Genomic DNA, 15,312 nt, shown 5'->3' on the forward strand with positions numbered 1-15,312 from the left:
ATCACCCCAATTCCTGCACCTTCACCCCTCAGACACACCAATTCCTGCACCTTCACACCTCAGATCACCCCAATTCCTGCACCTTCACACATCAGATCACCCCAATTCCTGCACTTTCACACCTCAGATCACCCCAATTCCTGCACCTTCACACCTCAGATCACCCCAATTCCTGCACCTTCACACCTCAGATCACCCCAATTCCTGCACCTTCACACCTAAGATCACCCCAATTCCTGCGCTCACACCTCAGATCACCCCAATTCCTGCACCTTCACACCTCAGATCACCCCAATTCCTGCACCTTCACACCTCAGATCACCCCAATTCCTGCACCTTCACACATCAGATCAGCCCCAATTCCTGCACTATCACACCTCAGATCCCCCCAATTCCTGCACCTTCACCCCTCAGATCACTCCAATTCCTGCACTATCACACCTCAGATCCCCCCAATTCCTGCACCTTTACACCTCAGATCAGCCCCAATTCCTGCACTATCACACCTCAGATCCCCCCAATTCCTGCACCTTCACACATCAGATCAGCCCCAATTCCTGCACTATCACACCTCAGATCCCCCCAATTCCTGCACCTTCACCCCTCAGATCACTCCAATTCCTGCACTATCACACCTCAGATCCCCCCAATTCCTGCACCTTCACACCTTAGATCAGCCCCTGGTAGGCTGGCACTGGCAGCAATAATTTTATTCAAATCAGGATTTCTTCTGCAACTAGACTAGTACTATGCCTGCCACCAGTGCGAGTCAGGCCAGCCTATTAGCAAAAGAAATCCTGATTTGAATTAAATTGTTGCTGCCAGTGCCAGCCTGCCAGGCCAGGCTATTTGCAAAAGAAATCCTGATTTGAATAAAATTATGTGTGTAGCTGTTTTCTGTTTTTAATTGCAGTCAGTTACCTGCTAAGCCAGATGCTCTGACTGCCGGAGGCCAGAGAACCACAAATCCCATCGGTGTTGTGCGTTGTGCCCTTTTCTTACCTTGCTGGCCTTGGCTTGGGTGGCCACTAAGCAGTAAGATAATACAGAATCTGACATACATTTTTCCAAACATTAACTGGTGCTGGACTGGTGGTGAATCAATCATCAGCCTAGCAGGAAACAAATTGGAAGGGGCACTGTTGAGCATGTAAGATTTTGGGCCTGGCTAATCCATACACAATTTAATGTGTGTGTAGCTGTTTTCTGTACAGCAGTCACCCCACCTGCTAAGCCAGATGCTCTGACTGCCGGAGGAGGCCAGGCAGAGAACCACAAATCCCAGGTGTTGTGCGTTGTGTGCCTGACTGCCTGCGCTTTCCTTACCTTACCTTGCAGCCGGACTTGGCTTGGGACCTGGGTGGTGTGTTGACTGTTGTCTGCAGTGCGTGCTGCTGCAGAGCCAGAGAGACACTGTTCCCGGCTTTACTATACATAGAGGAGACACTGCTGACCAATACTGCAGAGGACTATGTACAGAGGTGGCCGCAGAGAGACAGTGCATGGTGAAGGATGCAGACGGCGTGCTCTACTGACAAAAATACAGCATCACCACCAAATCAGAGGTGCCCAAACCACCATCCCATCCCTTCATGTCTAATGTGGGCTGCCCTGTTCCCAGTATATAAAACACCGTGACAAGTTGCCCTGTTCTGTCCAATCATCTGCATGTAGAGTAGAAGCACCCAGGCCAAACCATCCAAGATGCCCAGATTGCTGTCCTGTCCAGAGAGGACAACAAAGTGACTTAGTGATTAGCAATGTTGCCTTGCAGCTCTCTGTCCTGAGTTTAGGTAACACTGGGCACCATCTGTATTTCTGCCCACATAGGCTTGCCAATCTAGATGGTGAGCCCTTAGGGCCATCCCTAAAGATGCTCACTTTACCATCCCTACAGGGGCCCACAGCTACATACTGTCCCTAAAGGTTCTCACATAGCCATCCCCAGAGTATACACACCATCTCATCCAATCCCTATAGATGCCAACAGCACCATCCAATCCCTACAGGTGCCCAGACTGCCAGCCCCTGAGGTGCACACACACCATCATCCCTTCCCTCTAGTCGCCCACACCATTGTCCTGTTCCTACAGGAGAACACAACACCATCTCATCCTTACATGTGCCCAGACTGCCATCCCTAGAGGTGTCCGAAGCTCCCTACTGTCCCAAAAGGTGCTCTTACCACCATCCTGTCCTCAAACACCCCACACCAATGTATCGTCAACAGAGCCTCCCACACCACCGTACCATCCACAGAGGGGTCCCCAACAACGTACCGTCCACAGAGGGGTCCCCAATTACGTACCGTCCACAGAGGGGTCCGTCCCCAACAACGTACCGTCCACAGAGGGGCACCCTGTGGAACAGCACCCCACTGTCTCATCCCTACAACCACCCACAGCTACAAACTATCGCTGCAATTGCCCTCAACGCCCTTCCTAGAGTCCACACCACCATCTCGTCCCTACAAGTACAACACCACCATCTCATTCATACAAGTTCCCAGGCTGCAATCCTTAGAGGTACTCACACCACAATCCCGTCCACAGAGGCGCCCAAGCTATTGTCTCAGTCACTGAAGCCCCCACATTGTTGTCCCTACAGGTGCCCTCACCACCATCCCATCCATAGGAGTTGCCTCCGACACTGTTCCCTCACCACCACCCACTTCACAGAACGTGCCCTCAACACCACAGGAGGTGCCCTCAACGCCACCCACTCCACAGGACATGCCCTCACCGCCACCCACTCCACAGGACATGCCCTCACCACCACCCACTCCACAGGACATGCCCTCACCGCCACCCACTCCATAGGACGTGCCCTCAACGCCACCCACTCCACAGGACATGCCCTCACCGCCACCCACTCCATAGGACGTGCCCTCACCGCCACCCACTCCACAGGACATGCCCTCACCGCCACCCACTCCATAGGACATGCCCTCACCGCCACCCACTCCATAGGACGTGCCCTCACCGCCACCCACTCCATAGGACATGCCCTCACCGCCACCCACTCCATAGGACGTGCCCTCACCGCCACCCACTCCATAGGACGTGCCCTCACCGCCACCCACTCCACAGGACATGCCCTCACCGCCACCCACTCCATAGGACGTGCCCTCACCGCCACCCACTCCATAGGACCTGCCCTCACCGCCACCCACTCCATAGGACGTGTCCTCACCGCCACCCACTCCATAGGACGTGCCCTCACCGCCACCCACTCCATAGGACGTGCCCTCACCGCCACCCACTCCACAGGACATGCCCTCACTGCCACCCACTCCATAGGACGTGCCCTCACCGCCACCCATTCCACAGGACGTGCTTTCACTGCCACCCACTCCAGAGGAGGCGCCCTCAACGCCATCCCCTCCAAAGGAGGCGCCCTCATTGCCATCCCCTCCAAAGGAGGCACCCTTACCACCATCCCCTCCCCACACACAGACATCATAGATGTGTTCTGGATTGTGGCCCCTCAATTCACAGCCCTCCATGCAGTCACCCATAGCAACCAGAGGCGGGCATGGGGCTGTCCTGTAAAGTGAGCTGTGATTGGCTGCCCTGAGTCCTGCCCTCCCATCCTGCAGAAGTCTGTCAGAGGGCTCCGGGGCCTGATACCAGTCCGGGGTTTGGCGTCCTATGCTCAGGGCCTCCCCTCATTGTACACACTGACTGCACACTCAGGTCGCCATTACCTGTCAGGGGTGTCCGGGGAGGCCGCTGGACTTGTCTATAGCCGCCGGCTGTCCCGCTGCTCCTTGCCCCGTCGCATCGCTCCACTCTCTGCTCTGCGCCCGACTCCCCGCCCCGGCCGCTGAAAGGAACAGTCAGTGGCTTCCCGCCGCTTCTCGTGTCCCAACAAGCAGCTCCACCCCCTTCACAGTCAGTCACGGTCACCTCTTGTCCACCCCTCCTGAGCTCCTGGATGACTGCGGAGCCAGCCGCAGTGAGCATCAGCCCGGCTGCCAGCCCAGACACAGTGCAGGGTGGGGACTCGAGGGTTGCGGTACTAGCGGCCGCCGGCCGGTAATGCGGCCCTCTCCGCGGAATCGGCCGCGGAGAGGCCAGAGGCAACCGGCATCGGAGCGGACTCAGAGGAGGGACACACTAGTGACAATCATGCGCTCGGAGTGGAGGCCTCGGCCCACCGGGCATATGCCCGGTCTGCCCTATGGCCAGTCCGGCCCTGGGGGAAGCTCATTTTAGATTTGTCTTGAGGCTTAATTTTTTTCCAATTTTTACTCCTGATCCCTCAGGTCATTTCTATTTCTTTTTTAGTCTAAAGTATGTTTTTTTATATTTTTATTGGTGCCTTAGATATAAAGAGCATTTGTTTAAAGTATATAAGCCTAACATTGAAAGAACAATTACACTCTTTGAATCTAACTGGCTGCCTTTAACTGCAATGTTAGGCTAACAACACACATTAAACAAATGTCTTTTCTAGCTAAGGCACTACAGTTGCATATAAACCCCGCTCCGCTCTCGAGCACGGTCATCCGCTGACTGCATTGTAAGCTGAGTAACATTTCTGAAATAGGTAAGGGGTGGGGCCACCGGGCATTGTCACATGGTGGCACCACCCTCTTGTGACGTCACTGACCGGTGCATGCTGGGGGGGGGTGTCCCTGAATGGCAGTTTGAAAATATGGTCACCCTATCCCTCACTGTGCATATGCAAGATCGCTTAGTGCTTCGGGACTAGTCCTGCAGCCTCCTGGGACCTGTGACATGTCCTAGGAGCCTATGGGTAGGAGGCATGGCCAGGGAACATGTCTAAGTGCATGTCATTCTCACCTGGGCAAAACTATGACAGTGGGAGCAGGTACCTAACTGTCAAATGTATTAGGGATTGGGGTGGGGAGTTGAATAAGAAAAGCTTTCACTTTTGAGGGAAAGTCCACTTTAAATGCTCACACTACCCAATCCTTCATCTAGATGAAGTTAGATACTTTATGATCATGGTATCCAGGCATGGTAGCTCTTTGAGAACAGCAATAAACACAGTACGTGCATATATTGTATATATCCACACATACATATGCAACAATATTCATTTATTCTGTACATTACATAACTATAAGCAATATCCCATGTAAATGATACAAATGTATTCAAAGAAATACACATATTAAAGTAAGAGAAAAGATACTAATGCAATATTTATGTTTAATCTTTGTTTTGTGGGTTTCTTAATGTTACACAAATATAAAGGAAACAAAAAAGAGGATGACAGGAGGATCATAAGGTTTTAGGCTTAGATCCGTAATCAATACAGTACACACAGTATATCAATAACAGTAGGTTATATATACTAGTACATAAGGCAAATCAAAGTAATACACGGTAATTCCTGGATAGGTAGATAACAAAAGAACATAATTACACTAGTAAGTGGATTGTGAGACAGGCAATCGTCTAACTCTTGCATAGGATGACGTTTAAATTGTATGTTTATACCAGCAACATAGGAAACACTGAATGACCTTCATCTGAAGAGGGCTTTCATCGAGGAAAGCAAGAAGGAAACCCTCCTCAGGTGCTTACATAATAACAGTATGGTCATAACCAGACAAAAGTGTCTGAACAACGGTGCAATAACCTATAATCTACACTATAAATTATAAATTATAAACTTTATAAATAATTATAAACGATAATCTCTATCTATCTATCTATCTATCTATCTATCTATCTATCTATCTATCTATCTATCTATCTATCTATCTATCTATCTATCTATCTATCTATCTATCTATCTATCTATCTATCTATCTATCTATCTATCTATCTATCTATCTATCTATCTATCTATCTATCTATCTATCTATCTATCTATCTATCTCTCCTGTCCTGTCTCCTGTCATTCATAAAAGATTCTTCTTGTATGGCAGGTCGAATCACCCAGCATGTATAAAAGAGAGACCTGGGCCTTGAGTGAAGATGAAAAGCTGAAAGCAGTCCCTATTCTGCATGGAGAAGGAAACCGACTGTTTAAACTTGGACGCTATGAAGACGCTACCAATAAATACAGAGAAGCTGTTATTTGTCTAAAAAATATACAGACTAAGGTATTTCATTATAATTTGCCATCAATTTGGTGTCATTTTGCAATCATTATATTTTACCGTACATCCAGCTGTCTTTTGGCTAGTCACCTGACAAGTTTTTCCGGGGTCGGCAGTCCTCAATGTGGCTTATGATAAATGTTTGAGGGTCCCCACTCAGGCTATCAAAGTCCAGTAGGTTGGATGCCGCTGACCATTGAGGGTGCAGGCTGGGGAAAGGTCCGTCCAGACCCAAAGCCTAATGCAAAACAGAAAAAGGTAGCTTGACCTCCGCACACCTGACCCAGCCTTGGGGGTAAGCAAGGGAAAGCAGCCTCAGATCGAGTAATCCAGACCACAACTACAACTTGTTTCACCCCGTCCCTGGGGCTTAATCATGGAGATCCTCAATGTGGGGTAGAGCTGTGCCTGCACTATGAGGTATGAGTGCCATGCTATGCAGCAATCTCCTGCAAGCCCAAGCCACATAAAGATGCACCCCCAGGGGAGATAACAGTAACTAACAGTAGGCTAACAGTAAGTGGGTTAAATGAATGGGCATCATTCAGCTTGCAAGATAATTGGACACCAGGATCAGAAGAGAAATCATAAGGCAGTACTGCAGCATGGAGGGTAGGTAGTACTTTAAAAACCTTTTTTTAAACAGGCATAGAAAAATCATCAAAAAAATAAGCTTGGATCTGGGTTTTAAGGGCTAGTGAACAATGGTGTATAAAATACACTTACAGTGTGTTTGTCATGCATTTGCTAAGCAGTACAGGCATTGACTAGTATGGGTAATAGAATCACAAAGTAATCTCAAAGTGATGGTAAAGCGGACCAAAACTTTATCTGAGCACTACAAACATTAAAAAAATGCTACTCATTTCATGTTTAACATTCAAAGCAAAGCCACCCTTCCATCCAGTTCTCCATGCTTTATTTTGTTGAGAAATCACTGTGAAAAACACCCCACAACATTTCTTAGCTATGGCCATCTTGAGTAAGGGCAGACAGTTAAAGTAGCATTTGCTTCCTGGAATCCATCTGCTATTAGCTATTAGCTTGAAATCCGTGTGCTTAGCTGAGAAAACCCCCACCCCAGATGAAAAAAAAAAAATGGCCATGAAGATCAGATGACATCATTTTGGCCTAGGCCAGAAACCAAGAAGCAACTGAAGAAATGCTTCAGGGGTCCTACTTTTTGCTTTGGTATCAGATGGTCCTGAATGCTGCAGAAAATGGCACATTCTTACTGACCTGAGTTTCTTTCTCTGCAGCATTCTCCTGTGAGCCCAATGAAGCACCAGCAGTGTATGTGTCCAGGGCAACCCAGGATCACATGAAAAGGGTTAAAGCGATTGTAACATCTCTATACTTACCTGCTCTGTGCAATGGAATTGCACAGACCAGCCCTGATCCTCCCCTTCTCTGGTACCCCGCCTGTGCTCCTGGCTCCTCCTCTCTTTCTAGTGGGGGCACTCATATGTGCTTGCTTCTGAGCCCCATTGCTGCATCCATTGACACAGACAGCAGGACATGGCTCTTTTCCCCGCTCCTTCGTCACTGGAGTTGATTGACGGGAGCGGGAGCCAATTGGCCCAATGAGGAAGGAGACAGTGACAAGAGATACTGCTTTACTGCACATCGCTGGATCAGATTGGGTTCAAGTACGGGGGCTGTGTGGATGCTGCAGCAGAGAAGGTTTTTTTACCCTAATGCATAGAATGCATTAAGGTGAAAAAAACCTTGAGGCATTAGAACCACTTTACATGGTACACAACAGGATCAGTGCTGGGCCATAGGGTAGAGTATCTTCAGGGGATAGAGCTGTATAGGTTAATAGATGAATATTGCAGAAAATGCTAAATGATGCTGGAAATGTATTTATAACCACGAGAAATAGTATGGGTAATTATACAGAGTTAATGTCTGAGTGCATCATACATTACGCCTAAAATCTCTAGGCTATTTAGATAAAATTACATACCGCTAATGAATGGGATTAAGGACCTCCTACGAAGGTGGTCATCTATTCCACACTCTTGGCTGGGGAAGGTAAAGTAATAAAAATGGCCATATTACCCCGAATACTATTTTTATTTCAGATGGTGCCATTGGGTGTCCCTACTAGTTTTTTTTCTATTATTCAAAGGTTACTTTCTAAATTCATTTGGAAAGGTAAAACACCTAGGGTCACGAGTACTACCCTATTCCGTATTAAATCAAAAGGGGGCCTCGCGTTACCCCAAATGAAATTATACTATTATGCGGTAGCCTTATCAAGAATAGTAGATTTGGTACACATGAATAAGATTAAACTCTGGGTGCAGGTGGAGCAGGAATTAAGCGGGGTAGATATTTCTAGGTCTCCGTGGATACCACATAAATATAGAACATTTGCTGCCTCGGTTCCACCAATTACTCTATCATCGTTATCGGTTTTGGGACTCTTTGTATAAGAAATTTAAATGGGTGTATAATTCACCCTAGATGCCACTAGTGGGACATGCTATGTTCCCACCAGGCCTTTTAGATCCCGGGTTTAAACATTGGTCTCGGGAAGAGGATCTCCGTATAGGCCATGTTTATAAGGAGAACCAAAATAAACCCTTAAATGAAATCTTGTATCCAAGACACCCATCTCGGATGGATGAGTGGAGATATGGCCAGTTGGTGAATTTTTTGAACTCACTTCCTAAACCCATATGGAGCGATTCTGAGCTCAATCCTGTAGAAGAAGTATTTCAGACTCAACAGTGGGGATGATCGAACGGTTTGGGTCGACCATCGGTTCGACCCGAACATTGGCTGTTCGAGGTTCGGCCGAATTTAGAACTTTTTCCCCAAAAAGTTTGGAATTCGGCAACCAGAACCGACCAAAATGCAATGGTTCAGGAAATGGGCTTTAAAAGCCCGTGATTGGACCAGAACCATCAGTAAAAGCCAATTGAGGGGCAGGAGAATGCTAGGAATGTGATTGGAGTGACTAGGGGGTCCATAGTCCAATCAATAGTGAATATGCCCCCCACATGACATGAAAGAGAGTGGAATGCTGTTCTGTTACAATGTGTTACAAAGTGTCATTTAGCAATTTTTAGTGTGAGGAAAGGGATATCTAGTGTAGTTAGGGTGCTATTTTTAGGGAAAGTGTTAAGTGTAAGGGGACCGTAGTGTAGTGTAGGGTTAACTGACTGTGACTGCTATGGAAGGGTGACAAAACCCTTCCATGGCAGGGTGACCGCTATAGAGAAAAGAACGTTTCTCTGTGTCACTTCGGAACAGGAATATGGCTTCGCTCCCGTCAGTATTCTTTATGCTTCAGGGGTTGCCAGTGCTTTTTTGAGGACATGTTTGGAGTCAGGCATGACATCTGAACATGTCTATAGGGGTATATATATACATACACCTATGTCTGTATATATACACCTGCACATATATAGGTGTTAAAGGAGCAGAACACTATACTTTTGCTAATGAAATAATTTGCAAATATGGCTAGGCTCCTAACACACCTATATATGTGTAAGTGTAATATACATATCAGTGTATGTGTATATATATATATACCCCTATACAGAAGTTCAGATGTTTTGCCTGCCTCCAAAGAACCCCAAAAAAATGCCCAAAAAAATGCCTGGGCATTTTTTTTTTTGGCGCTGGCATTTTTTTGGGCATTTTTTGGGTTCTTTGGAGGCAGGCAAAACATCTGAACTTCTGTATAGGGGTATATATATATATATATACACACACACTGATATGTATTTTACATTTACACATATATAGGTGTGTTAGGAGTCTAGCCATATTAATGGAAATTATTTAATTAGCAAAAGTATAGTGTTCTGCTCCTTTAACACCTATATACAGTGGGTACGGAAAGTATTCAGACCCCCTTAAATTTTTCACTCTTTGTTATATTGCAGCCATTTGCTAAAATAATTTAGGTTCATTCTTCTTCCTCATGAATGTACACATAGCTCCCCATACTGACAGAAAAACACAGAATTGTTGACATTGTTGCAGATTTATTAAAAAAGAAAAACTGAAATATCACATGGTCCTAAGTATTCAGACCCTTTGCTCAGTATTTAGTAGAAGCCCCCTTTTAATCTAATACAGCCAGGAGTCTTTTTGGGAAAGATGCAACAAGTCTTTCACACCTGGATTTGGGGATCCTCTGCCATTCCTCCTTGCAGATCCTCTCCAGTTCTGTCAGGTTGGATGGTAAACGTTGGTGGACAGCCATTTTTAGGTCTCTCCAGAGATGCTCAATTGGGTTTAAGTCAGGGCTCTGGCTGGGCCATTCAAGAACAGTCACGGAGTTGTTGTGAAGCCACTCCTTCGTTATTTTAGCTGTGTGCTTAGGGTCATTGTCTTGTTGGAAGGTAAACCTTCGGCCCAGTCTGAGGTCCAGAGCACTCTGGAGAAGGTTTTTGTCCAGGATATCCCTGTACTTGGCCCCATTCATCTTTCCCTCGATTGCAACCAGTCGTCCTGTCCCTGCAGCTGAAAAACACCCCCACAGCATGATGCTGCCACCACCATGCTTCACTGTTGAGACTGTATTGGACAGGTGATGAGCAGTGCCTGGTTTTCTCCACACATACCGCTTAGAATTAAGGCCAAAAAGTTCTATTTTGGTCTCATCAGACCAGAGAATCTTCTTTATCACCATCTTGGAGTCCTTCAGGTGTTTTTTAGCAAACTCCATGCGGGCTTTCATGTGTCTTACACTGAGGAGAGGCTTCCGTCGGGCCACTCTGCCATAAAGCCCCGACTGGTGGAGGGCTGCAGTGATGGTTGACTTTCTACAACTTTCTCCCATCTCCTGACTGCATCTCTGGAGCTCAGCCACAGTGATCTTTGGGTTCTTCTTTACCTCTCTCACCAAGGCTCTTCTCCCCCGATAGCTCAGTTTGGCCGGATGGCCAGCTCTAGGAAGGGTTCTGGTCGTCCCAAACGTCTTCCATTTGAGGATTATGGAGGCCACTGTGCTCTGAGGAACCTTAAGTGCAGCAGAAATCTTTTTGTAACCTTGGCCAGATCTGTGCCTTGCCACAATTCTGTCTCTGAGCTCTTCAGGCAGTTCCTTTGACCTCATGATTCTCATTTGCTCTGACATGCATTGTGATCTGGAAGGTCTTATATAGACAGGTTTGTGGCTTTCCTAATCAAGTCCAATCAGTATAATCAAACACAGCTGGACTCAAATGAAGGTGTAGAACCATCTCAAGGATGATCAGAAGAAATGGAAAGCACCTGAGTTAAATATATGAGTGTCACAGCAAAGGGTCTGAATACTTAGGACCATGTGATATTTCAGTTTTTCTTTTTTAATAAATCTGCAACAATGTCAACAATTCTGTGTTTTTCTGTCAGTATGGGGTGCTATGTGTACATTCATGAGGAAGAAGAATGAACTTAAATGATTTTAGCAAATGGCTGCAATATAACAAAGAGTGAAAAATTTAAGGGGGTCTGAATACTTTCCGTACCCACTGTATGTGCAGGTGTATATATACAGACATAGGTGTATGTATATATATGCCCCTATAGATATGTTCAGATGTCTTGTCTGACTCCAAACATGTCCTCAAAAAAGCACTATCAACGCCTGCAGCAAAAAGAAATGCTGACGGGAGCGGAGCCATATTAGTGCTCTGAAAGTGACAAAATACAAATGATCTTTTTTTTTATGGTTCTGGACATGCTACAGAGCTGAAACTTCACAGGTACACGTTTTAGATCAATCTCTTTTTTTTTTTTCATTTTTTCAATAATTGTCTTTTTTATCAAAAATGACAATTTTTAAGAACTTTTTTTGTGTGATTAATAGTCAATGGGGCATGACCCAGAACCCTAGGCACTTTTTAGTGGCATTTATTGGATTTTAGGGCTTTAAAATGGTGTTTTTTGATTACCGAAGTTCGGGTCCCATTGATTTCAATGGGGTTCTGAAATCCGGGCCGAACTTTCGGGTAGTTCGGATGTTCTGGCCTAACCAAACTTTTCAAAAGTTCGATCATCCCTACTCAACAGCCACTAAAGCATGCCATTTCAGCCTTTTATAAGGTATTATTGAAAATGTATTACCCTGAGGAACCGAGCTATTTTACCAAATGGGAAAAAGATTTGGGGAGTGTTTTATCGGATCGCCAGAGGGGGAGAATTCTCCAGGTGGCCCTTTCTTCCTCATTATCTTCTAAAATAGCCGAAGTTAATTTTAAACTCTTGTCAAGATGGCACTATACCCCAGCTAAAATACATGCAATGTTTCCTACACGATCAGCTTTGTGCTGGAGGAATTGTGGTCAGGTGGCAACACATGCTCATGTTTGGTGGACGTGCCCGGCTATTCAACCGTATTGGGATACAATATTATTAACTATAAATAAGATAACGAGTTTTGATTTAACACGGGACCCCTGGAGAGTTCTCTTTCACTGTACTATGGAACCCCTGAAAGTATATAAAAGCTCCATAATACCACACCTTTTGAATGCAGCAAAAGCAGTTATCCCAGTAAAATGGAGTGAAGTGGAACCACCTACTTTGAGAGAGTGGTGTATTAAAGTCGATTCCATAGCACTTATGGAGGAACTTACGTATATCTCTAAAGGGCAGATAAATAAGGGAAATAAAATATGGGAAGCCTGGAAAAAATTTAAGACAGACAGTAACTGGACCGGAGGTGATGGGTAATAATTATAGTTGGAAGGGTGTGCGATATGTTGAGGAGTAATATTGAAATAAGATTAAATTGTAAGACGTCTAGTAAAACTCTTTAATACCACCCCGCCAGGAGTGTCTTCCCCCCCCCCCCCCGTTCCTTTTTTTTTTTTTTTATTATTATTAGGGTGTGTTTGATGTGATAAATGTAGTCTATGTTTAGTATGTTTTGGTTGTGATAAGTGTGTATTATCTGAAAAATCAATAAAAAGATGTTAAACTAAATAATGTCTCTGATTAAGTGAATGAGGAGCATCCCACAGGACTTGCGACAAGAGAACCTGGACTTAATGACCAATGGCTAACTTTACAGTGTAATCTATTACAGCCTAAAGGGTTCTAAAGGAAAGACATTTTTTACCTTACTGCATTCATTGCATTAAAGTAAAAATGACTCAGTATGTATATCACCCCCTTACCCACCTGGCTACCTATAATAAATCCAGTACTATGCTACTGGCTCCTCTGTTGCACACAGCCCGCCTTGGAAGAAAGCCCTCAGGTGCGCCCCCATAGGAAGCAGCTTCCTTAGGTGGTGCATGAAGAAGAGGAGGAGCCTAGAGTGCAGGTGAGGGACCCCAGAAGAATAAGATCGGGGCACTCTGTGCAATTGCCCAGCGGATAAGTAAAACATGTTTGTTATTTTTGGAACAAAATAACAATAAAGCCATACAATCACTCTAATGCTGCCCATACACTATATAAAAAAATCGTTCAAACTAATTTTCAAAAAACAAACACTCTGTTGTGAGAGCAAACAATCGTGCCATCAGGTAATGACCGATAAATTGTTCAATGGACATAAATGAACACGTTTTTTGTTTGTTTTTTCACAGATACCTAGTGCAAACAGTTTGGACAAGAAACACGTTAACCTTTCAATTTATCGTTTTTTGTCAGAAAATTTACAAACGTGTCCTTCGTTTTTTAAGCTCAAAAACGTCACAACCGATTACCGTTTCGCGCCCATTACCTGGCCGAAAAACAAACGAACTGTCCAAATGACTGAATTTCGACAGAATTTTCGCAAAAGTCCTGTGGAGTGGTATCGCACAAAAGTGAGTACACCCATCACATTTTTGTAAATATTTTATTATATCTTTTTATGTGACAAAACTGAAGAAATGACACTTTGTTACAATGTAAAGTAATGAGTGTACAGCTTGTATAACAGTGTAAATTTGCTGTCCCCTCAAAATAACTCAACACACAGCCATTAATGTCTAAACTGCTGGCAACAAAAGTGAGTGCACCCCTAAGTGAAAATGTCCTAATTGGGCCAAAAGTGACAATAATTTGTGTGGCCACCATTATTTTCTAGCACTGCCTTAACCCTCCTCGGCATGGAGTTCACCAGAGCTTCAGAGGTTGTCACTGGAGTCTTCTTCCACTCCTCCATCACGACATCAGGGAGCTGGTGGATGTTAGAGACCTTGCGCTCCTCCACCTTCCCTTTGAGGATTCCCCACAGATGCTTAATAGGGTTTAGGTCTGGAGACATGCTTGGTCAGTCCATCACCTTTACCCTTAACTTCTTTAGCAAGGCAGTGGTCGTCTTGGAGGTGTGTTTGGGGTCGTTATCATGTTGGAATACTGCCCTGTGGCCGAGTCTCTGAAGGGAGAGGATCATGCTCTGCTTTAGTATGTCACAGTACATGTTGGCATTCATGGTTCCCTCAATAAACTGTAGCTCCCCAGTGACGGCAGCACTCATGCAGCCCCAGACCATGACACTCCCACGACCATGCTTGACTGTAGGCAAGACACACTTGTCTTCATACTCTTCACCTGGTTGCCGCCACACATGCTTGATACTATCTAAACCAAATAAGTTTATCTTGGTTCTCTTCAGACCACAGGACATGGTTCCAGTAATCCATGTCCTTAGTCTGCTTGTCTTCAGCAAACTGTTCTTGTGCATCATCTTTAGAAGAGGCTTCCTTCTGGGGCGACAGCAATGCAGACCAATTTGATGCAGTGTGCAGCATATGGTCTGAGCACTGACAGGCTGACCACCCACCCCTTCAACCTCTGCAACACTCATACGTCTATTTCCCAAAGACAACCTCTGGATATGACGCTGAGAACGTGCACTCAACTTCTTTGGTAGACCATGGCAGGGCCTGTTCTGAGTGGAACCTGTCCTGTTAAAACTGTCTTGGCCACCGTGCTGCAGCTCAGTTTCAGGGTCTTGGCAATCTTCCTATAGCCTAGGCCATCTTTATGTAGAGCAAGAATTCTTTTTTTTTTTTTTCAGATCCTCAGATAGTACTTTGTCATGAGGTGCCATGTTGAACTTCCAGTGACCAGTATGAGAGAGTGAGAGCGATAACACCAAATTTAACACACCTGCTCCCCATTCACACCTGAGACCTTGTAACACTAACGCTAACGAGTCACAGGACATCGGGGAAGTAAAATGGCTAATTGGGCCCAATTTGGACATTTTCACTTGGGGTGTACTCACTTTTGTTGGCAGTGGTTTAGACATTAATGGTGTGTGTCATGGACATGCAATAATG

At 45.5% G+C, this 15,312-nt stretch overlaps 1 protein-coding gene across 1 annotated transcript in view; it reads left to right on the top strand.

Annotated features, from left to right (window-relative positions):
• The window catches only part of AIPL1 (AIP like 1 HSP90 co-chaperone), a 151,260-nt gene that overhangs the window by 103,618 nt on the left and 32,330 nt on the right, over window positions 1–15,312 (top strand). Inside the window, exon 4 of the mRNA XM_082245803.1 lies at window positions 5,906–6,082. Coding sequence (XP_082101929.1) covers window positions 5,906–6,082 — 177 coding nt within the window. The remainder of the gene's footprint in view (window positions 1–5,905; window positions 6,083–15,312) is intronic.

Source organism: Pelophylax lessonae (assembly GCF_965119305.1).
Source record: "Pelophylax lessonae genome assembly, chromosome: 2".
Taxonomy (NCBI): domain Eukaryota; kingdom Metazoa; phylum Chordata; class Amphibia; order Anura; family Ranidae; genus Pelophylax; species Pelophylax lessonae.